We start from the raw sequence: 22036 nt of genomic DNA, 5'->3' as shown, positions 1-22036 counted from the left end.
TTTGATCATGTATTTAGTAATTAAACTGAATTTTCTTTAAGAGATTGGTAAATGAAGATGCAAAAGCTCATATATAATGTTTAGTTATGCTCTGATTCTGGGAAAAAAATCTCATTAACTCACCAGAAAATGGGACTCAGTTGCACAGTTTCTTGAATACAAATCCTCTCAAACTTTTCCTCAAAGATTAAATTCTGGGCTGGGGGCAGTGGCTCACACCTGTGATCCCAGCATTTAGAGAGACCAAAGTGGGAGGATTGCTTGAGGCCAGTAATTTGAGACCAGACTGGGCAATGTAGTGAGACCCTGTGTCTACCAAAAATAAAAAAGAATAGCTGGGTGTGGTGTTGTGTACCTGCAGTCCTAGCTACTTAGGAGGATGAAGCAGGAGGATTGCTCGAGCCCAGGACTTTGGATGCCGAAGGTGAGCTATGATTGCGCCAAAGAGTTTTGTCTCAACAATGATCTTATCTGTTACTTCCTTTTTTTTGTTTTTTTGGTTTTTTGTTTTTTGAGACGGAATCTCGCTCTGTCGCCCAGGCTGGAGTGCAGTGGCACTATCTCAGCTCACTGCAAGCTCCGCCTCCTGGGTTCACGCCATTCTCCCGCCTCAGCCTCCTTGAGCAGCTGGGATTACAGGCGCTCACCACACGCCTGGCTAATTTTTTTCTATTTTTAGTAGAGACACAGTTTCACTGTGTTAGCCAGGATAGTCTCGATCTCCTGACCTCATGATCCACCTGTCTCGGCCTCCCAAAGTGCTGGGATTACAGGCGTGAGCCACCGTACTTCCTTTTTATTGTTAGTAGAATGGCATGGCAGAGCAGAGGCAAAGAGAAGTACTTTTTAAGGTGTTAAGAATTACTTTTTAAGGTGTTAAGTCTAAAAAGTCAGTGCTTCCACAGCATGGCAACAGCTTTGCAGATGCCCCCATCATGATAGTTGAAATCACAAAGCCCGGCAAAGGTTAAAGTCAAGTGTGCCAAGTTAAAGTCAAGTGTGCCAAAAGGCCTGCCTTGGCAGCTTTCTCTGATGCGTCTTCATAGACATAGTCTGAAACAACTTGTTCAAGGTCCCAGTGACTAAGGAGAGTGAGGGCTGTAGCCAGGGAGTAGTCCATCGCAGAGCAAGGATTCAAAACAGCAGCTGGAAGCAGGAGGTAAACACTGGAGCTAAACACTGACAACCCCATCACCAGTCCAGTGGATAGATGCAGCCTTGAGAACAGAATGGCGGCTGGGTGGCAGGTGAACGTGCTGTGCTCCACACTATCCTGGGGTAGGTCGGCCGTAGGGATGTGCTGAGACATGGCAGGTCTGACCAGTGGGGTTCAAAGCAACAGAGATCAGCTTCCTTGTGTGCCACAGATTAACTCAACCTTCAGAGAACCACCACCTTGCTCGTGAATTGTTTTTCTTTCTTTCTTTTTCTTGAGACGGAGTCTCACTCGCCCAGGCTGGAGTGAAGTGGTGTGATCTTGGCTCACTGCAACCTCCGCCTCCTGGGTTCAAGCAATTCTCCTGCCTCAGCCTCCTGAGTAGCTGGAACTACAGGCACCTGGCACCATGCCCAGCTAATTTTTTGTATTTTTAGTAGAGACAGAGTTTCACCATGCTAGCCAGGCTGGTCTCGAACTCCTGACCTTGTGATCCACTTGCCTCAGCCTCTCAACATGCTGAGATCACAGGCGTGATCCACCGCACCTGGCCCCCCGAATTGTTTTTCTAAAGAAGTAAAGCTTTCTTGTTCTAGTTGAAGCCTCCTCTATGCCTCTCCCTGATGCCACTTCCTTCCTTCCTCTCAGCGGGTAACCACTAATATAAATGTAATGTTTATTATTCCCTCGCATGCTTTTATACTTTTGCTACATATTTGAATCCATAAATGATATTTAGTATTATTTTTAAGTATTGTGGTATTATATAGATGGTATCAGACTGCTGTTTGTTTGTTTCACTTAACATTGTGTTTCTTATATTTGTTCATGTTGATACAGGCAGCTTTAATTTATTCATTTAAATTGTTGTATAATACACTACCAAACCACAAGATCATAATTTATTTTTCTCTTGATCAACATTCAAATGGCTTCACATTTTTAATTTTCATAATTGATGTTGCAGTGAACATTTGTGTACCTCTCTTCTATATATTCGGAAAAGTGCTTCTACATATATGCCAAGTAGTGGTATGTGGACCCTTAGGACCTTTTCTATATTCTGCATAATTGCAGTGCAATCTTTTCAAAAGAATAAATTATTTAAAAAATATTATTGAGCATGTATAATAGGCATGCTAGGATGACGCAGTAAATAGAGACAAAATCTCTGCTGTCTTAGATTTTATATTTTAGTTGCGGGGAGAACAAGTAAACTGGTAAGATAATTGCAGAGAATCTAAGTGCTAAATAGTGGCCAATGCCATTCTTCTGCTTCAAGATCTTCAGAGGTTTTCCATTGCATTTGGGATTAAATATAACTCTTTCTAGGCCTGTGAGACTTGGCACCCTTTGGTCACTGCCTCCCTCTTTCACTCTCCCTTTGTCTCCCTACACTCTAGCCACATTGACCTTTGACTTTTTGGAACTTACTAAGCTTTTTCCTGCTTCAGGACCTTATATGTATTAGTTCATCTTCCTGGAAAGTTCTTTCCACCACTCTTTGCCTGGAAAATTCTTACTCATGATTGAAGTCTCAGCTTATTTGTTCTGTTTTCAGAGAGAACTTCCTTGATCCCCTTAAAAATAGGTCCTTCATATTCAGTCTCTCTCATGCATTTTGCTTTTTTCTCAGTAACACTTACCACAATATATAAATATACATTTATACATTGTCTGCCTCACCTACTTGATTGCAACTTCCACCTAGCCCATAGCCTGACATGTAGTAGTTCCTCAGAGAAATTTAAAAATAATGAATACAGATTGCTAATTTTCTGAAAGTTTGGTCACATACTTATTTTGAGCAGGAGATTTGGTTTTGTTTGGGTTTTGATTTCCCTCTCTTTAACTGGACCCTCCTGTCTCTGGGGTTTAGGGTGGCCTTCATGGATCACCAGACCAGAACCAGGCCTCATAATGGCATTTAAAGACTCCTGGCCAGGCACTGTGGCTCCCAACACTTTGGGAGGCCAAGGCTAATGGATCACCTGCAGTCAGGAGTTCAAGACCACCTTGCCAATATGGTGAAACCCCATCTCTACTAAAATACAAAAAAAAAAAAAAAAAAAAAAATTTGCCAGGCATGGTGGCTTGCATCTGTAGTCCCAGCTACTTGGGAGGCTGAGGCAGGAGAATCGCTTGAACCTGGGAGGTGGAGGTTGCAGTGAGCTGAGATCAAATGACTGCATTCCAGCCTGGGTGACAGAGCGAGAATAGCATAGCATAGGCAGCAGTGCTTTTAAGCCTCTTTTAACATGGGTGTGCAGAAGGTACAGGAAGAAGCCTCACTCCAACCCCTGGCTTGAAATAGTTTATCATCAGATTGGATGATAGTTTATCATCTACCTTGGAGCATTTTTAGTCACAGTTACCTTCTCGGGAGCCAATCTTTTTCTTTTTTTCCCTCCACCCTCCTTTATCTCTCTGCTTCCCTTCTTTCTCTCCCTCCTTCCATCCATTCCTTCCTTCCTTGAAAGTTAGTTGAAGGTATTATGATATTTCACTAACCAAATACTCTAGCATGTATATCCTAAGAATAAGGACATTCTTCTGCATAATTATAACACTTGTATAATACCTAAGCAAGTTTATAATGATACCATTATATGACTGAACTTTCTCCAATTGTCCCTCCAAAAATGTCCTTTGTGGAATTTTCGAAATTTCTGGCAAAGGATCACATATTTTATTTGGATTTCGGGTCTCTTAAGTCTTCTTTAAACTGGTATAGCTCCCATAGTTTAACTTTATATTTATTTTTTTAAAAAACTTTTTTTTGTCTCTCATGATCTTGACATTTTTTAAGCATCCAGGGTTAGGTTTCTGATAGAATGACTGATGATCTCTACCTTTCTTAATTTTCATTTCCTGAATAATTAGATTCACGTTACACATTTGATTGTATTCTTGGTGATGTTGTGTCCTTCCTGTTGCATTATATCAAGAGGCACATGGTGTTAACTTTTCTTCTTAACAGTGATGCTAAGTTTACTTGTTTGAGGTGGTGTTCACCAGATTTATTCACTACAAAGACACCTTTTACCTTTGTAATAAGGAATCTTTGGGTGTGGCACCTTGAGACTGTATGACTATACTGTTTAAGTTAAACAGTTTTTCACCCAATGGTATTAGCATACTTAATGACCCTTGCTTGTAAACATAATTATATTGGTAGTTGCAAAATACATACTGTATAATTTTATCATTTATTTTATATATTTTAGCTGGCATTCTATAGAGAAAATTTTTATCTCCCCATACCCCATGTCTTTTGGGGAGGATTTTGAAATATCATTATGTACTCATAGATTCTTTTTTCACAGAATCATTTTGACTAGAAATAAAGTAGTTCTATTTTGAACAATTTTTCACAGTGTTTAGTATATATTTCTCATGTAAGTTTCTTATATGACATTTCATATCCTGTCTTTTTAAAATAACACATTTTCATAAATCGCATACTATAGGCTTTCCTTAAAAACACTTTTCCCCAATTTTGATACGTTGCAGTTGGGCTTAAAGTCTCTGTCTTCATTTACTATGGCAAACAACTATGGTGTTGACTTATTTTGATTTATATTCCTTTGGTGAATTAAAAATGAAGTCATATCTCTTATTTTGATTAAAAATCCATGGGGCTAAGTTCCCAGTGATAAGGTATCATATGCAGAAATAAACCTCTCTCTCCTTCTCCCTGACAATAATGCACAGGCAGTTAATGCTTTCTTTGTCTTATTTTTAGGATCGACGATTCAATGATGAAATCGACAAGCTAACTGGATACAAGACGAAATCATTATTGTGCATGCCTATCCGAAGCAGTGATGGTGAGATTATTGGTGTGGCCCAAGCGATAAATAAGATTCCTGAAGGAGCTCCATTTACTGAAGATGATGAAAAAGTAAGATTTCATACCTTTTGTGAATTGTACTTTCTTTCTTGGTCATTGATTGCTATTCTCCTTTAAAAGACAAGAATTATGTGAATAGCTGTTGGATTAGCCCGTTCATGGATCAAAGAGCTTTTTCTCATGGTATACAAAATGAAATGGGAGTTTTTCGATATTTCATAGAATGTGGTAAAATTGAAAATAATTATTTCATCTTTTTTGTAGCTTGCTTTTCATTATAAGCCTCAGTGGTATTGTTGTTGTTCCCTGGTCTTTATCTTCCTTATAAGTAAGATAAGGATCACACCACCACACATGGCCTAAGGGAAGATAGAAAATATAGGAAGATTGCTGTGTTTCAGAAACTCAGCACTTTCTCCTATATTTTTATAACTACAGTGAAGAATTGTTTTCTCAGTTCTTATATAAAAATCCCAATAAAAACGAATGTTATTTAATTGTTATTCCAAATTGCTAATAAAAAGAACATTACTTTTGTCCCTGAAGAGTAATTGACCTTGGTGGAAGTAGTGTACTTTTTGCTCTGAAATTTTAAGTTCTTTCACTAGTAGTTTATTTATCAGCTTATATTAAAAGAGAGAGTCCTCAAAGAACTGAGGTTCTGGCTTTGAAGCTTCTACCTTTATATTGAATAAAATCTGGTTGAATATTTATAAAATTTGTGATAAAAGCAAATCTCAAATTAGTTTGTTTAAGTTTGATGACTCTCATATTCCTATTTAATTAAAAAACACTTTATAATTTAACCTTCTGGATGTGGGTTTGTTATTTGCCAATGCTAATTACAAATGCATTAAATTAATACAAATGTTCTGGTACAGAAGGTCAACATGAAATATGATTGTAAGGAAACAAGAAGGTTTTTAAGTGAAGAGAGTCCTTGATTTAGGTCATTTTTATAGTGGAATTGAGATGGCCCAACTCTCTGTAAAGGTTTATGAATTCATAGAGCATGATAGGACCGCAAAAGATTTCTTACAATGAAGTAAACTGCTATGGCATACGAGGCACTTGTATTGGGATCATAGGAGGCACAAAGATAAATCCCAATCATGTTATGTCATCCAGGAGCTACACAAGGCAGGAGACAAGAATCATCAGCAAGTTGTTCTCAGACAGGCTGGGGGCGCCTAGGAAAGAGAGGCTTGTTCTCACTTGGATCTGAAGAGGCTTCCTGGAAGAGGCAGTATTTGATCTGTCCTCTGAAGCAGAAATAGGCCTCCATCAGACAGAATCAGATGAGAAGGAGAGGACGTTGTTTAGAAGTGAATATAAATGTGGGCCACTTCATTCACAATAAAGATATTTCCATGGAATGTAAGATAAAGCAGAAATTTCATTTTGTGCCATCATAGATGGCAGAGTACGGAGATGATGTGCCTCTTATACAGATTTAGATAGAAGGATTTGGGTTTTGCGTCTTTCCAAACATAACCACTACATACCCATGCCATCCCCCGAACAGTTTAGTTTTTACACAGATGGTAGTCCTGCCTTTGCTCTGCTGCATTCATTTAAAAGGAACTCATTATATATTTAGTTCTTATCTTTGATTCCATTTATGTTAGATTTGTTTTCTGAACTTTTGCTGATGGACTTATACCTGTGAGATAGAGCTTCATGACCTGTGAATAATTTAAAGGGAAGATCTGCACAGGACTTTGTACCTTTCTTGAGCAGCATCAGTGTTTACTTCTATTAAGAATGAGAGCCTGGGACTGAGTCCCAGCTCAGCTAATGACAGGCAGCTGCTTGGATACACAGCTCACACTTATCTCTGACCTGAAGTTTTCTCATCTGTCAACTATACTATTCACCACTCTATAGCCAGAGAATTAAATATGATCATCAATGAGAAATATTTTGCAAAACTCAAGAAACTAGGCAAGTGTAAAATACAATTTTTTAAAATAATTAAACTAACATTTTCCCTGTGAGTTTTAAAATATTCTTCTTAATTTGTCACTTATCCCCAAGCAACTTTTTTCTTAGATTCAACCTTATCTGAGTATTTTCTGGCTTGAAATGATATGTTTTTCTCTTCTGTAGTTATCCCTTGTGCCACAGTGGCATTTTATCTTCCAGTCTCTACAATTCCCACACCTGACTTGAAAACCCTACTCTAGTTTTGCTTCTTGTAAGAAGTCCTGCGAGTTTGTGCAGGTAGATTGTGTTCATGCAGCTGGCACCGGCTGGAGAGTATTTTATCTCAACAACTTCTGGATATGGTTATTGTTATTTCCTGAAAGGATCCTATATATTGTAAACCAAACAGAAAAGGTGAAGGAGAAAAGCAGGAAACCAAATCTAGAAGTGATTCACGGGAAAGTATTTCTTCCAAATAAGGGAAGACAGCGAAGTATAATGGCTGTACTGGCCATATGGTGAGTCTATTTGGGTTGAAATTACATCTCTGCCATGGCCTGATAACCTTGGGCAAGTTACTTACCTTCCCTGAGCCACAATATTCTCCTCTTAGAAGAGGGGTGATAGTAACACTTATCTCACAGGGCTGTAAGGAGATTAAATGAGAGAATCCGGGGAAAGCACTTGGAAGAAAACTTAGGACTTAGTAGTTCTCATGAGCGATTGTTTAGCTTTTCCTGACAGCACATGAATACATGTGAGGTATCATGTGTATCTCAGTCAGGTCTCAGTTTAAAAATTACCTTTGTCTAATTTAAGTCTATACATTCATATTAAGTGGACCTCCCAGGTTGCTGAAGGGTGGTGCTGGGAGGGTGGCACACCCAGAGAAGGTTCAGAAGCTCTGCACCTCTTCCCCTATACCTCGCCCTATGTATCTCTTCATCTGGTTGTTTCTGAGTTACAACCTTTTACAATAAACTGGTATTCTGTATGAGATATTGGATATACAAAGGGACAATGACCAGTCCACGCATAACGATAGACCCACATTCTCTTCAGCAAGCAGCTTAGAAGGCCAAATCACAGTCTCTGTAGCAATCAGCCTAGCACAGCCAGGATTTGGTCAATGACTGCCACCTTCCCTATTTTTTTGCTCTTATCATGCCCTCCACCCCTGCATACTTACAACTCAGAGCCACTGAGAGAAAAGCCAAATATATTCTCTGAACTCATTACCTAAAATGTCGTGCTTCTGGTTACCTGCCTTCAGCTTTCCCATGCCAACAACCTCCACTCAGAACATACCTAAAGTCTTCTATTTTTTTCACCATAAAACTTGTGCACTCCCCTTTGAGTGTTCCAAATGCAAGCAATGGTGGCTGTCTTCCTTGTTATAGCACGATCTGAATAAATAACCTCTGTTTTTCTCATTTAAAGACAAATTTTTATTAAACACAATCTATACGCCAGATGCTCCTCCCATGTTGGGATTTCTCCAATTAAAAGGGGGATATATTTCTTTATAAGTTCATGAATCTCTTGCCTTATTAATGCAGATACTGTTTTACTTGGTTGTACAAGGTTATGCTTATGTGTAGTAATTTGCATTCTACGTTTTAACCCAGGTATTTCTTACATATGTGTCCACATACGGATATATTCTACATTTGTCATTTTGGGAGATCATAAAATTTTCTTATTTTCTTTTTCTACAGAGCCTCGTTTGCTTAGTCACTGTCCTATTAGTGAGAATTTGGATTTTTTCCCCCCTGTGTTTCACTAATACAAATAGCCCCTGAGTGAACATCTTGAACAAATTACCTTTTTCTTTTGTGTTATTTCCTTGAGGGTATATTCCAAAGACTGAAATTAATGAGTCAAAGGGCAAGAAAAGTTTTATAGCTCTCATTCCATGTTATAGATAGCTTTTTGAAATATTGAGCCCATTTACAGTGGTAGCAGTATGCATACCTAATTTCTCAGAGCTCTGCCAACCTCATTCACTTCACATTTTAAAACTCAAATTAGTTTTCCTTGGTCAGTCAAGCAGACTTCAGAAAACCTTCTCCCATGTTCAATAGCATAAACTGCAGCAACCAAAGTAATTTTAATGTTGCCTACAAGTAAGAAAACAAGGAAGCAAAAAGGAAGCCATGTCATGAGTGTTAGATGAGAGGGTCTGGAGTCAGAAAGTCACCAAGACAGGTTCATGTCTTTGCTCTGCTGCTTATTAACTGAGTGACCTTCAGCAAGTGGCTGCATCTCTCTAGCCTCAGAACCTCCATCACAGGGTTGTTGTGCGGAGTAAAATAGATAATAGATGTAAAGTGCTTAGGGTAGCACTTATTATCAATAAATGAGCCTCATGAAAGTTCACCATATATTTCAAAGCCAGACTAAAGTAATTTGAACCCTCTTTGTAATTTTACTTTATACACATAACTGCCATGTCATCATTCACATGGGTAGTGGTAAATTTGTTGCACATTAGCATAATATGATTTGTATGTCCTGATATCTTAAAATGTCAGCGTCTAGAGACCATAAGTTATGTTCTGTATAATTTCAAAACATTTTGTAATATGGAAATCAGTAAATCATTTGACTGAGATAAATTAAAAATTAAATGTGGTATACTCATTTCTGGGCTATTTATGTACCTAACATAATTGTGCATAGGACCACCATATTGTGTTTCTTGAAAATTCTATACCTATAATTCAGTGGCTGTGCTACATCATGTAATACATATACCCTGTAGTAGAAGAGACTGGAAAAATCACCAGGTCCATTCCCTGCCACCTTTTCCCTCATCCAGTGCAGGAAACTTTACCTGACAGATAGTCATCCAGCCTCTGCCTGAAAGCTTCCCTTTTAATGACTTTAAAATCCTCATGCTCTTTAAAGTTCTTGGATAATTAGCAATAATTTATCAGCAGTGGTGAGAGTTTGTATGAAATATAGCCTACTGTATTCACATATTAATAATTTAAGTTCCATACTGACAAATTACTAGTTTGATAATTCATGTTGAAAGTACACACAAAGGCAGACCATGCAGAAGAGATGATTGGAATTTTCTGGTTCACTTTGTGGGTTTCAAACAAATGTTCCTATTTTTCAGGAATATGTATAAACTAGTTGAATTAGGTGGTATGACTAGACTCTTTGCATTCAATTAAGTCATTACTTTGTTATTCCTGGGTGAGTGAAGGAAGGTATTATTTTGGAGAATAAAATAATGAGACCTGGATAGGAGCAAACATTTGTGATCTATTAAGATGTGTGGGCGCGCTAGCATGAACCTGGGAAATGAAAATGAGCAAGGGCTCTTATCTGCCTTCCCAGGTTCCTATACCTCTGCCCTAAAAGTGTCATTTCATATTGCAGTGTTCCATAAAGTATGATATGTTTATTGCAGGTACTTTCCAACAGCCAATGTATTAGCAGCTGTGGCTTGAAGTTCTCCTTTGGCTAATCTCTATAGATTTTTTTTAGCCCTGGTCACCTCTCTTCAGCTCATGATTCGGAGTGTTTGGTTACCCTGCTGCTCTCCTTCATGCTGACATGTTCCACCACCCCATAGAGCTGGGATGCAGCCAACTTGAGCTTGGTTGCTGAGGGGCTGGCTGTGTTCCAGGAACTTGTTACTGGTGATGCTGCCCTGCCAACTGGTGTTGAGGATGGTGCCTGAATGATGCTAATGAGTCTCTGCAGAAGCTGGAGTTTTGTTATCAGCAACAGGCCTGAGACTCACAGCCAGATAATAGGGAATAGGGAGAATTTTATAAATTCTTAGCCTCACATTTCTAATAGTGTGAGGAGAATGTTTAGGATTCATGAGATGTCAAAGGTGCACAACGTACTTAAGTTTACTGTAGTAATGAGGGGGATATTGACTGTGTCATGCTGAGAAGGGGCAACAAATTGATGGCCCCAGAAGACTGAATGCAGTTCACACATGTATGATTTGCATGGGATTTGACTGGCATAGAACTGATTTTTTTTAAAAATTAGATTACCTTTAGACATGGCTGCAAGCTATAGTACTACTATAATAGCCAACCCTCAGACAACTAATCAGCTTAATAAAGTCAATTTCATGGGAGCAAAGACAGATTTCTTCTGTCATCTTATGAATAGTTTCTACTAAAGGTACTTTTCAAAGGTACTTTTTGAATAGTTATTTTTAAAAAATATTGTTATGAACATGAATAGTGGTATTACAACTCTGCCAGGCAACTTTTTTATGTTTCATATTAATTCACCATTGTCTTTATAAAAGATACACAAATGCTAAAATTAATTAACTAATTATTTTAAAATACTCTTTGTGTTCTCCTTTCATTTTTTTTCCCTTTTTTGTCTACATTCCAACTAAGTTAGATTTTTGAATCTGTTGAAATAAAACTATAATTAAGCCCAGGTGAGATGGCTCACACCTGTAATCCCAGCACTTTGGGAGGCCGAGGCGGGCAGATCACGAGGTCAGGAGTTCGAGACCAGCTTGGCCAACATGGTGAAACCCTGTCTCTACTAAAGATACAAAAAAAATATAGCCAGTGTGGTGGTGCGTGCCTGTAATCCCAGCTACTTGGGAGGCTGAGGCAGGAGAATTGCTTGAACCTGGGAGGCAGAGGTTGCAGTGAGCCAAGATTGTGCCATTGTACTCCAGCCTGGGTGACAGGACGAGACTCCGTCTCAAAAAAAAAAAAAAAAAAAAAAAAAAAAAAAAAAAAAAATCTATGATTAAAAGTCAATCATTAGCAAAAAGGTTTTAAAAGTCCTGGCAGATGGCTCATGATTTCATTATATTTGATCAATAAGACTCCAGTCCTGGAATAATTTGGATTGAATCCCATAACTCATTAATTCCAATATTTTATCTATATTTAAATGATCTACTCACTGCACTATTTGCCTTTTAACAGCTATTACCCAGGCTCCATATGATCACTGTGAAACTATAATTTGTTCACTAATTTGTTTGTGTTTTATGTGTTCACTCGACTATATCTGACTGAGTGGTTCAAAAACAACCAAGATTCTTCTTTATCATAATCCATCCAACTGTTTACAAAGAATGTTAAAATCTGGAACTCAAGTGGCACTACAGTTTTCTACCAAAAATAAACCAGTTTCTGTAATTCAGTAATAGCTTTAGAAGGCCAATATAGTTCAGAGAAAAATGAAATCAAGAATTACATTGAAAACAGAGACCATTAAGTTCTCTAAATATGTTTCATTAATTATTTTGCTCATTTTTCTGAAAACCTTCCTGCCTTATCAATAAAAAGCATTCACTTCTCTTCTTATAATTGAATCTTAACATAGATGTAGTGGGATAAAATAATGGAAATAAAATTTATTGAACACTCTGGCAAAGATGCTGTGGTAGATGAAGTTGGAGTTACAAGGAAGAAGCAAGCACTGGCCTGGCCTTGAAAGAACTGAAGTCTTTCTCATTCACTCTTCTAAAATGCTGCCAAGACAGAGGCAGAAAGAAATGTATAATACTGTCAAGCATACTTTCATTCTTTACTAAGAGAAACAGGTTACGTTTGGAATTCAACATCTTTGGTTGGAACACATTGACTTTTTCCCCCCCTTGTTTTGATAGAAATGGAATTAAGTGAAAGTAGTCTTTTCTGTAGTCTTCAAATTTTATAATGCTGTTTATTTTAATTTAATCCCATTCAGTTATTTAGTTGTTATACACTGACATTAACTGCTGTATGTCATGACTTTTTTCAATAATTTTGTTCTTTCAGGGCTAGAAATAAACTTAAAAAAACGACAACCACCAAGATTTGTGGGAAAACTATCACCAACACAGTACCTGCCAGAACTCAGGTTAAACTTCAGGCTTTTTTTTTTTTTTTTCTATTGGAGCAATATTGCCATGGTGTCGTGGCTCTGGTCTTTTCCTCTTCTTTAGGCAGAGTCTAACTTTGGGGTAAAAAGGCAAATCTGCTTGCCAGGGTCCAGCTTAGGGGTTAACATTCAACAAAAACTGGTCTACCCTGCCACTCATTTTGTCTTGGGCTTCCCACTCCCTTACTTTTTGTTATATTCTTATCTAATTGCATGGAATTCTCATTTCCACCCTTCTTTTAAAGCCAAATTCTGTCATCTCAGACCTAAGTAGGCACTATTCCAAAAGTGATTATTGCTTGTCTTTAATAGTGTTTCCTAATATTTTATAGTTTGACGTTTTTTCCAGATGTCCCCAAAAGATTGCAGTTGAATTTTGACTAACATTTATTAAGAAAATATATAATGATCAAATATTAAGGAATTTAAGGAAACAGCAACACAATAATTGAACAAAATGAAGGACGATACCTACATAGTGTATTTTAAAATTCCAAATGTAGATAATGCTTGGTATGCATGTGGATTTACAGGCCCCTTGCACCAGAAATTCCAGTGTCTTCCTGATGGCTGATATACTGGCATTTGTAATTTCCTGCTTCCCTAGCTCCTCTTTTTGTTTCTAGGAGTTACCAAGGAAATGATAAATGCTTAATTGCAACATCCTTCTTTCCATCTCTTTCCACATACTCTGCAGGATCTAGGTAAGGTAGTTTGCAGTTATCAGGAACATGAAAAATAAATGAACTTAGTAAGTTATAGGGCTCTTACTGTTACAGTGCTGAATGTGGAGGACTTTGCATGACCATTGATCTGCATACTATTTTTAATAGCTATATAGTGTTCCATTTGTGCGGAAAAACTATTCATTCATTCACTCTTTATTGCATTCCTACTTAGTAGACAGTATCACATTTGAGACACGGTTCCAAATGCTGAAGTTAAACTGATGAATTAGGCAGACAAAAATTCTTGCCCTCTCAGAGTTTACATTCTAGTGATAAAAACAGACAACAAACAAAGTAAATATATTAGTATATAATGTAATTTCAAGTAGTGATGAGATACATAATTTTTTTAAGAGATGGGGCTTGCTATGGTGCCCAAGCTTATCTTGAACCCTTGGGCTCAAGCAATCCTCCCACCTCGGCCTCCCAGAGTGCTGGGATTACAGGCATGAGCCACCATGTCTGGCCAGGATACGTAATTTTTATAATTTAGATTATTCAATTTTTCTGTAGCTTTTATTTATGTGAATGAGCTTAATTAGTCTAGGTGATATCAAAAGGGCTAGCAGTAAAGTAGGATCTTTCACTAGGAAGCAAGATTTGGTCCAGAGCTGTTGCTCAAATAACTATGATAAATTGTAACTGACTCTTCAACAGAATCTTACTTTTTTTCCCCTTTACTCCAGGTGTTCATGTAAAGTGCGAACACCTGGAGTAAAGGGGACTCAACTCAGTTACTGAGTTCATTTATTTTTCATGTTCCTGGTAACTGCAGACTACCTTACCTAGACCCCGCAGAGTATGTGGAAACCCCTCTAGGGTGCCTTAGGCACTAAAACTTGAAGTTCAAGAAAGTATTGTCTTATTATTATGTTCACCCCAAGTAACTTTTTGTTGTGTCTTCCTATGAGTATTAAGTTGTAATCACAATTTCTATTTGCCATCCCCTGAACTGGGGAAGTTAAGAGACTGGATGATAATAACCTGACATAGCCAGGCTGTAGATATGCATCATAGTGCTGAGCAGACAGGACTCTGGCACATCTAGGAGGAAAAATTTGGGGGGTAAGGAGAGCTCGTTGCGTTCTGATATTAGGGACTGATACATCCATAGCTCTTAATGCTGGCAGGACTTGAAACAGTATTTTAGTTAAGCCACTTCTAAAAGTGCAAAATGACAAAGAACTATCTTATAAACTCTTCTCTGATTTGTTTAGGACTCGGACAGGAGAGAACGATTTGCAATTGTAGATTAGAAGTAAATTTGTTGGCAGGCAAAATTTTTATTAAAGAACTAGAATGGGATTTGGTGAATTCTTATTTACTGGAGATTTCAAATTAAGACAGATAACGGTCTTCTTTGAATAACTAGGTTAGTGTTATTTGAATAAAATAGCAAGGTTGCTTTTCTTTTCATCTTAGAATGCTGAAATACTTGAATCTGAATTTTTAAAAATTAAATTCCTTTCTGACAAAAAGTAAAATTTAGTAGAATCCAGGTATATTTGTCTATCTTTGAATTGGGTGTCTCTGCCTTTCTTGGATTTTCTTTTCCTTTTCTTTGGTGATAAGATTATTTCCTAATTTTAAAAGTAATATGAGCTTATTATAGAAAATTTGAAAAATACAAAAAAAGGAAAAATTAGTATCACCCACAATCCTAACTTTCAGAGATAATACTGTTAAATTCTTGGTTTATTTACTTATATTTATTTATTTTTACCTATAAATAAAGGTGTGTTTTAAAAATTTGCATAAAGTAGTATACACAGTATTTTAGCATGCTTTAAGTAATTCTTCAAAGATATAATTTACATGTTTGCATTATTTTCCACCATGTAATTATACAATAGTTTATTTAATCATTTTATTTCTTAACATTTAGATTGTTTCAAAAATCACATTCTTACATAATTACAAATAATATCTTTACAAATAAGTCTTAGACTATGTCTTAGAATAGCCATTAGGTTGATCTATTAAATTGCTGAAATTAGAAATCATTAAAAAAAAATAACGGGTTTGTACATACACAACTATGTGGTAGATAGTTTAATATTTTCATTTTCCTAAATTTTGTGCTTTCCTGACAAAACATTTTAAAATTTATGGTTGTTTATTATATTTTCCTCAACTGAGGATGAAAAGAAGGTGAGGATTAGTCTAATTTTAGCATTTTTCTTGCTTTAAAAAGTTGCGAGTCAAATCAGAATTTGCAAATAGCATTTAATTGCACTGAGTGATTAAGTGAGGTGTTCCAGTGTGAATTACCCTGCAGCCTACTTAGAGCATTTTTCTGTGTATAGCAAAATTGATGGAGTATGCTAATTAAATGAAGCCACATCATATTTCTTGTTGGAGAATTTCAAATATAATGTAACTGTGATATACTTTGTAGTTTCTATTTTTAACAATATGTAGTGATTTTAAAAGTCAACTGGGATATTTATTTTTTCCCTTTCTTCTTTTCTGAATTGAAGGTAGAAATGAAACCATTTTTTGGTTATTTCCCATTATTTCCTTTTATTTCTCCCACGTGTGCCCTGGATAATATCCTGGCTAGATAAGAGTGTAGGTTATTTTCACTGGCAGATTCTGATTCCACTGCCAATCAACAGAAGAGCATTTCCCCCACCCCTTTCATATTCTGCACACTCTACTTAGAAATGAGAAAAAGTCTCAAAGGTAGGCAAGACTGTATTACCAAAGCAGGCAGCAAGGCCCCCAAGGGAGGGCTCAAGCTGAAGTGAGAGTGTGTTAAGAGGGGGAGAAAGTAATGAGTGGTTTTGAAAAATGAGGTTATGTAAGTTAGAGCTACCCAGAGATGCTTTGAAGGTCTGTTAGACACAGTTCTTGAAAGGGGGTTTAAATAAAACTAAAATATAATAGCAAATTCTCTCACTGAAGAGAATTTAAAATGATACCTCACAAGAATTAATTGACACCATCAGAAGGCTGGAACGGGTTTTAACCATCCAAAAAGTGTGCTTGGTGTTTTGGAATAATTGCTCTCCATAGCATATAATAAGTGGCTGTGGGAAATCAATACCTTTTATTTAAAGGTGCCTCCCAATGTTTAATAGCATTGGGTAGCATCACAGTGTCTGGGCAGTTTCAACTCCATTCTCAGTGCTTGGTTATTTGGTATACTTCATTTACAAAAAAACCTATCCATATCTATCTTCTTTCTTTCTCTTAAAAAAGTTTCTGATTAATTTTGCAAAGCTGTAATACCGATATCAATTTTGTTTGTCCTACTGTCTCAGTGATACTTGTGATGTAGTGTAACTGAAATTTGTTATGGGTGTTCCACTTTCTATTTCCAAACCCAGAGTGAGGCATCAGAATAAGTCTTCAGTTATTCTCCCTTGTCATGAAGACAGAGAACCACGATCTTTGGATGAACCTATAAATGCCCCTTGCTTCTTTTCAGAGGTTAAATTTATTTTTAAATCTCAGCTTAACACTTTGACATGATTCCCATCATGTTTAGAACAGTCACAGGACATGGTGGGCGTTTTGCTGTTCTTATTCTTTTAACCTCTGAAACAGGGTGGCAGGAATTATTGTCTCCATGAGACTGAAAATATATTTTGCACTAGATCTAGAGTGCCTATTAAGATTTGATCCTGATGCTGTGGCTTGTTGCTATGGCTGTTTCCATTGTTTTACACTTTAAAGAGCCATCCAGTTGGGTGTAATAGTGCAGGTAGTGGGCTTGGAGAAGTTCTGAGGTGGCAGTGGTGCCGGCAAGGACAAGGATAGCGGGAGCAGGCCCTGGGCTTGTTGCTCACCTTGCCGATGGTAGAGGAGCTTTATGGCAACTATGGCATCATGGCTGATGCCACAGAACAAGTAGGCCAGTGTAAAGATGCCTATCAAGTGATACTGGATGGTGTGAAAGGTGGTACTAAGGAAAAACAATTAGCAGCTCAATTTATTCTGAAATTCTTTAAGCATTTTCCAGAATTGGCTGATTCTGCTAACAGTTAGACTTCTGTGAGGATGAAGATGTATCTATTCGATGTCAAGCAATTAAAGAACTGCCTCAATTTGCCACTGGAGAAAATCTTCCTTGAGTGGCAGATATACTAATGCAACTTTTGGAGACAGATGACTCTGCAGAATTTAACCTAGTGAACAATGCCCTGTTAAGTATATTTAAGATGGATGGAAAAGGGACTTTAGTTTCGTTGTTCAGCCAAATACTTCAAGGAGAAGACATTGTTAGAGAACGAGCAATTAAGTTCCTTTCTACAAAACTTAAGACTTTACCAGATGAATTCATAACAAAGGAAGTGGAAGAGCTTCTACTAACTGAATCCAAACCAGTCCTAGACGATGTGACTGATGAAGAATTTGCTCTATTCATGAAATACTGCCTGGGTTAAAAAGCTTACAGACAGTAAGTGGAAGACAGCAACTTGTAGAATTGGTGGCACAGGCCGACCTAGAACAGACCTCCAATCCCTCTGATCCTGACTGTGTGGACAGGCTCTCACAGTGCACTCGGCAGGCAGTACCCTTCTCTAAAACTGTCCATTCCATAAGGTTTGTGACATATTTCTGTGAGCAGGTTCTCCCTAGCCTTGGTATCTTAACTATCCCAGTGGAAAGTCTTGATATACAATTGGAGGTATTGAAATTGTTGGTGGAGATGAGTTCATTTTGTGGTGACATGGAAAAACTGGAAACAAATTTAAGGAAACGATTTGATAAGTTATTGGAATACATGCCCCTCCCTTCAGAAGAACCAGAAAATGGAGAGAATGCTGGTGATGAAGAGCCCAAGCTACGGTTCAGTTATGTGGAATGTTTGTTGTACAGTTTTCACCAGTTGGGCCGAAAACTTCAGATTTCTTAACAGCCAAACTGAATGCAGAAAAACCCAAAGATTTCAAAATCAGGCTGCAATACTTTGCACAAGGCCTGCAAGTTTATATTAGACAACTTCGCTTAGCTCTCCAGGGTAAAACGGGTGAGAACAGAAGAGAACAGAAAACAGAAGAGAACTAGATTAAAGTTGTTGCATTGAAAGCAACAAACAATATCAATGTTTTGATCAAGGATCTCTTCCACATTCCTCCTTCTTGTAAGAGCACAGTAACACTGTCCTGGAAACCTGTATGAAAGGTTGAGATTGGGCAAAAGAGAGCCAGTGGATATGCAACTTCAGGTTCACCACCCAAGAAATCTTCAGCAGTACAAAAAAGAGATGCCAGGCAGATTTATAATCCTCCCAGTGAGAAATTTAGCAGCAATTTGGGCAACTTTAATTATGAGAGGAGCCTTCAGGGAAAGTAGAAGTGGCCGAGGTTGGGGCACATGAGGAAATCGTAGTCATGGAAGACTCTGCTGAATAAGACGTCAGCATTCTTCAGCATAGTCATGAACTTAATATGCTTGAATCCTACTACTTATTGGATTGCCAGGGATGTCCCCTTAAACAGACTGCTGCCTTCAGCTAAAATCTTAATGTTCTTTATACTTTGTATGTATCATCTACTTTTGTAACAGACCATGGTTGTGTCCAAGGCAAAACCACAGTGATCTTTTTGGATGCTTTGTCTGCAATATTGACTTGTTTTTGCAATATCATTATTCAGACTTCAAATTGTGAATCTTACTTTTAAACATCTTGATAATTTGTTGTTGATAGCTGTTCATTCTAAAAGGTAGTGAAATTCAGTCTAGTTCTGCTGATAAAGATTATCGGTTTTGAAAAGTTACTGATTTTCCTCTTCCCTCTGTCTTAGTTTTTTGCCCAATATATAGAGAAGAGTAACTGTAAATCTTAACATTTTGTTTTTATTGTTTAATAAAGCTGCTAGGCAGTGGTACAACATTCCTACCTAGTGTCATAAAAGCACAATATTTACATAGCTTTCTTAAAATGTAGGAATGACATTACATTTTTAGGAGAAAGTAAGTTGCTTTGCACTGCTTACTTAACTCTTCCATATATTGTGATACAAACTTTTGAATATGGAATCTTACTATTTGAATAGAAATGTGTATGTGTAAGATACATAAATACATAAGCATATATGTGTGTGCATATGTGTGTGTATACATACATACACACACATGTGTATACATACACACATACATACACATATGTGTATATACACACATGTGCATACACATACATACACATGTGTATACACACATACATACATACACACATGTGTATACATACACACATATGTGTATACATACACACATACATACATACACATATGTGTATACATACACACATACATATATACACATGTGTATACATACACACATTATATACATATATACACATATGTGTGTGTGTATATATATGCTGTGAAACTTGACTACACAACATAAATCACTTTTTTAAATTCCAGGAATGGGTAGTCTGACACGGTGATTATCTTTTTGAGGCTGAATCTGTTATTAACTTGTTATTTAGGTTTTTACTTCCAGTAGCAAAGGATTCTAAGTCAGTTGCACTTATGTGATTATTGTTATTTAAAACTAAAAATAAAGGCTGTATTTTCTTTTCTTTTTTCTTTTTTTTTTTTTTGAGACAGAGTTTCACTCTTGTTGCCCAGGCTGGAGTGCAATAGCGAGATCTCGGCTCACTGCGACCTCCACCTCCCAGGTTCAAGCGATTCTCCTGCCTCTGCCTTCCAAGTAGCTGGGATTATGGGCACTCATCACCACACCCAGCTAATTTTTGTAGTTTTAGTAGAGATGGGATTTCACCATGTTGGCCAGGCTGGTTTCAAACTCCTAACCTCAGGCAATCCACCCGCTTTAGCCTCCCAAAGTGCTGGGATTACAGGCGTGAGCCACTGTGCCCAGCTAGGCTGCATTTTCAAAGACAAATTGTAGATTGCTATTGGTGAAATACAGCCAAAATACTGAATCTGATGTAATATAGGTTTTGACAGGAAGAGATAGTGTAATTTAGAATTTGGAGATTTAATAACCATGGCTACCCAGAAAAGGTGACTTGATAACATGGTACCAATAAGTAAGGGATGCTCTCTCAGTTTGCTTTTGCCATTTTCAAGATTTTAAAGTCCCAGGTTATCAGTCAAAATTATTGTATAAGTCAGCTTAAAACAGCGGATGGGGGGGGGTTTGTGAAGTGTTTAACGTCATAGACACTTTTAGTAGCATAGAGCCTTTGTTCTGCATTTGAATGTTTAGTATATTTTTGTTTTACAGTTAATCTTCCCTCCGCAAGTTTGCTATTCAAATCAAATGCTTGAATGACATTTCTAGTAGTCTGATGTATTTTTTAAGGAATAGTTTGTGATTCCAAAGCAGATATCTTCATTACCATTACCTCTACACTGCAGAAGAAGCAAAACTCCTTTGTTAGATTTACTGCACACGTTTATGAGGAAAATAGTTCTGAAAGGCTAGAATGATACAAGTGAGCAAAAGTTGGTCAGCTTGGCTATGGAGTGGTGGCAATAATCTCTAAACATTCTAAAAGATTATGAGTTGAACCTAAACTCGCTTAGAATCTGAACAGACAAAGGAGTATAAAATTGCCATTTGAAAACTGACCTGCTAATCTGGACCTCAGAGATAGATCAGCCAGTGGCCCAAACCCATTTCAAGTACAGAAATTGTATTGAGACTACAGCTAAATAAATTTAAACATTAAGTATAATTTTTCCACTTTTCTTCTTTATAAGCATATTTGTAAACTCAAAGCTGAGCAGAGGTGACTTTACTCTCTCAAGTCTGATACTGAGTTGACTGTTCCCTTACCCCTCACTCTTCCCCTTATCTTTCCTAAGGCAATAGTGCACAACTTCAGTTATTTTTGCTTCTGAATTTGGATGAAAAACTTAATATGTGGATTTTTTTTTCTTTTTCAAGACACCTGTTTATCACCTTGTTTAAATGTAAATGTCTCCTTATGCTTTTGAAATAAATTTCTTTTTGTAATTAAAAAAAGACCCATCCAGTTAAAACAACAAAACTATACAAATGATGGCAAACTTCTGATCAGCAGCATGGATTTCTTAAGTAAAGGAAAATGGGAAACCAAACTGCTTCTTACGTTCTTGTCTTCAAATGGTTACCAAGGGGAAGATTATGGACAGATCATTGGGTCAAGTAAGGGTTATTGTTCCCTCAGCAATGCACATTGTAATAAGTCATTCTCCTTCTTGAAATTACATCTTCACTAGGATCAGTATATAAAACACAGTTCTATTTGTGCTGGAAGTACAAGGTCACAGCCATTCACCTGGAAGGTAATCCTTCGTAATTATCCCTGGGGAAAAAAAACTTGGAAAAATACTCTGTGCTCTTCATGGTTCAGTGATGTAAAATGTTTGTGTCATGCTCATTATGGACATTAAAGGCAGGGAGCTTATCCAACACACAGACCTGTGGGTCTGGTGCTGTTTTTTTAAAGACAGTCAACTGGAAGATGGTAGCATACATGCCATGTATACAGCTTTTTATGTTTACTCTCTTAGAAGCTGGTGGAAATAT

The 22036-nt window shown here is 37.3% G+C and overlaps 1 protein-coding gene and 2 pseudogenes across 1 annotated transcript in view; 2 read left to right on the top strand and 1 right to left on the bottom strand.

The window, feature by feature from the left end:
- Positions 1–22036, top strand: part of PDE11A (phosphodiesterase 11A) — a 464879-nt gene that overhangs the window by 58048 nt on the left and 384795 nt on the right. The window contains exon 2 of the mRNA XM_005573580.5: positions 4902–5060. Coding sequence (XP_005573637.1) covers positions 4902–5060 — 159 coding nt within the window. The remainder of the gene's footprint in view (positions 1–4901; positions 5061–22036) is intronic.
- LOC135966474 (succinate dehydrogenase [ubiquinone] cytochrome b small subunit, mitochondrial pseudogene) lies at positions 891–2225 on the bottom strand (annotated as a pseudogene).
- On the top strand, positions 7434–18859 carry LOC102130106 (apoptosis inhibitor 5 pseudogene; annotated as a pseudogene).

The sequence above is a fragment of the Macaca fascicularis genome, chromosome 12, assembly GCF_037993035.2.
Source record: "Macaca fascicularis isolate 582-1 chromosome 12, T2T-MFA8v1.1".
NCBI classification, from domain to species: Eukaryota; Metazoa; Chordata; class Mammalia; order Primates; family Cercopithecidae; genus Macaca; species Macaca fascicularis.
Note: the sequence above shows the minus strand (reverse complement) of the source record. Positions and strands in the feature narration are given on the sequence as shown.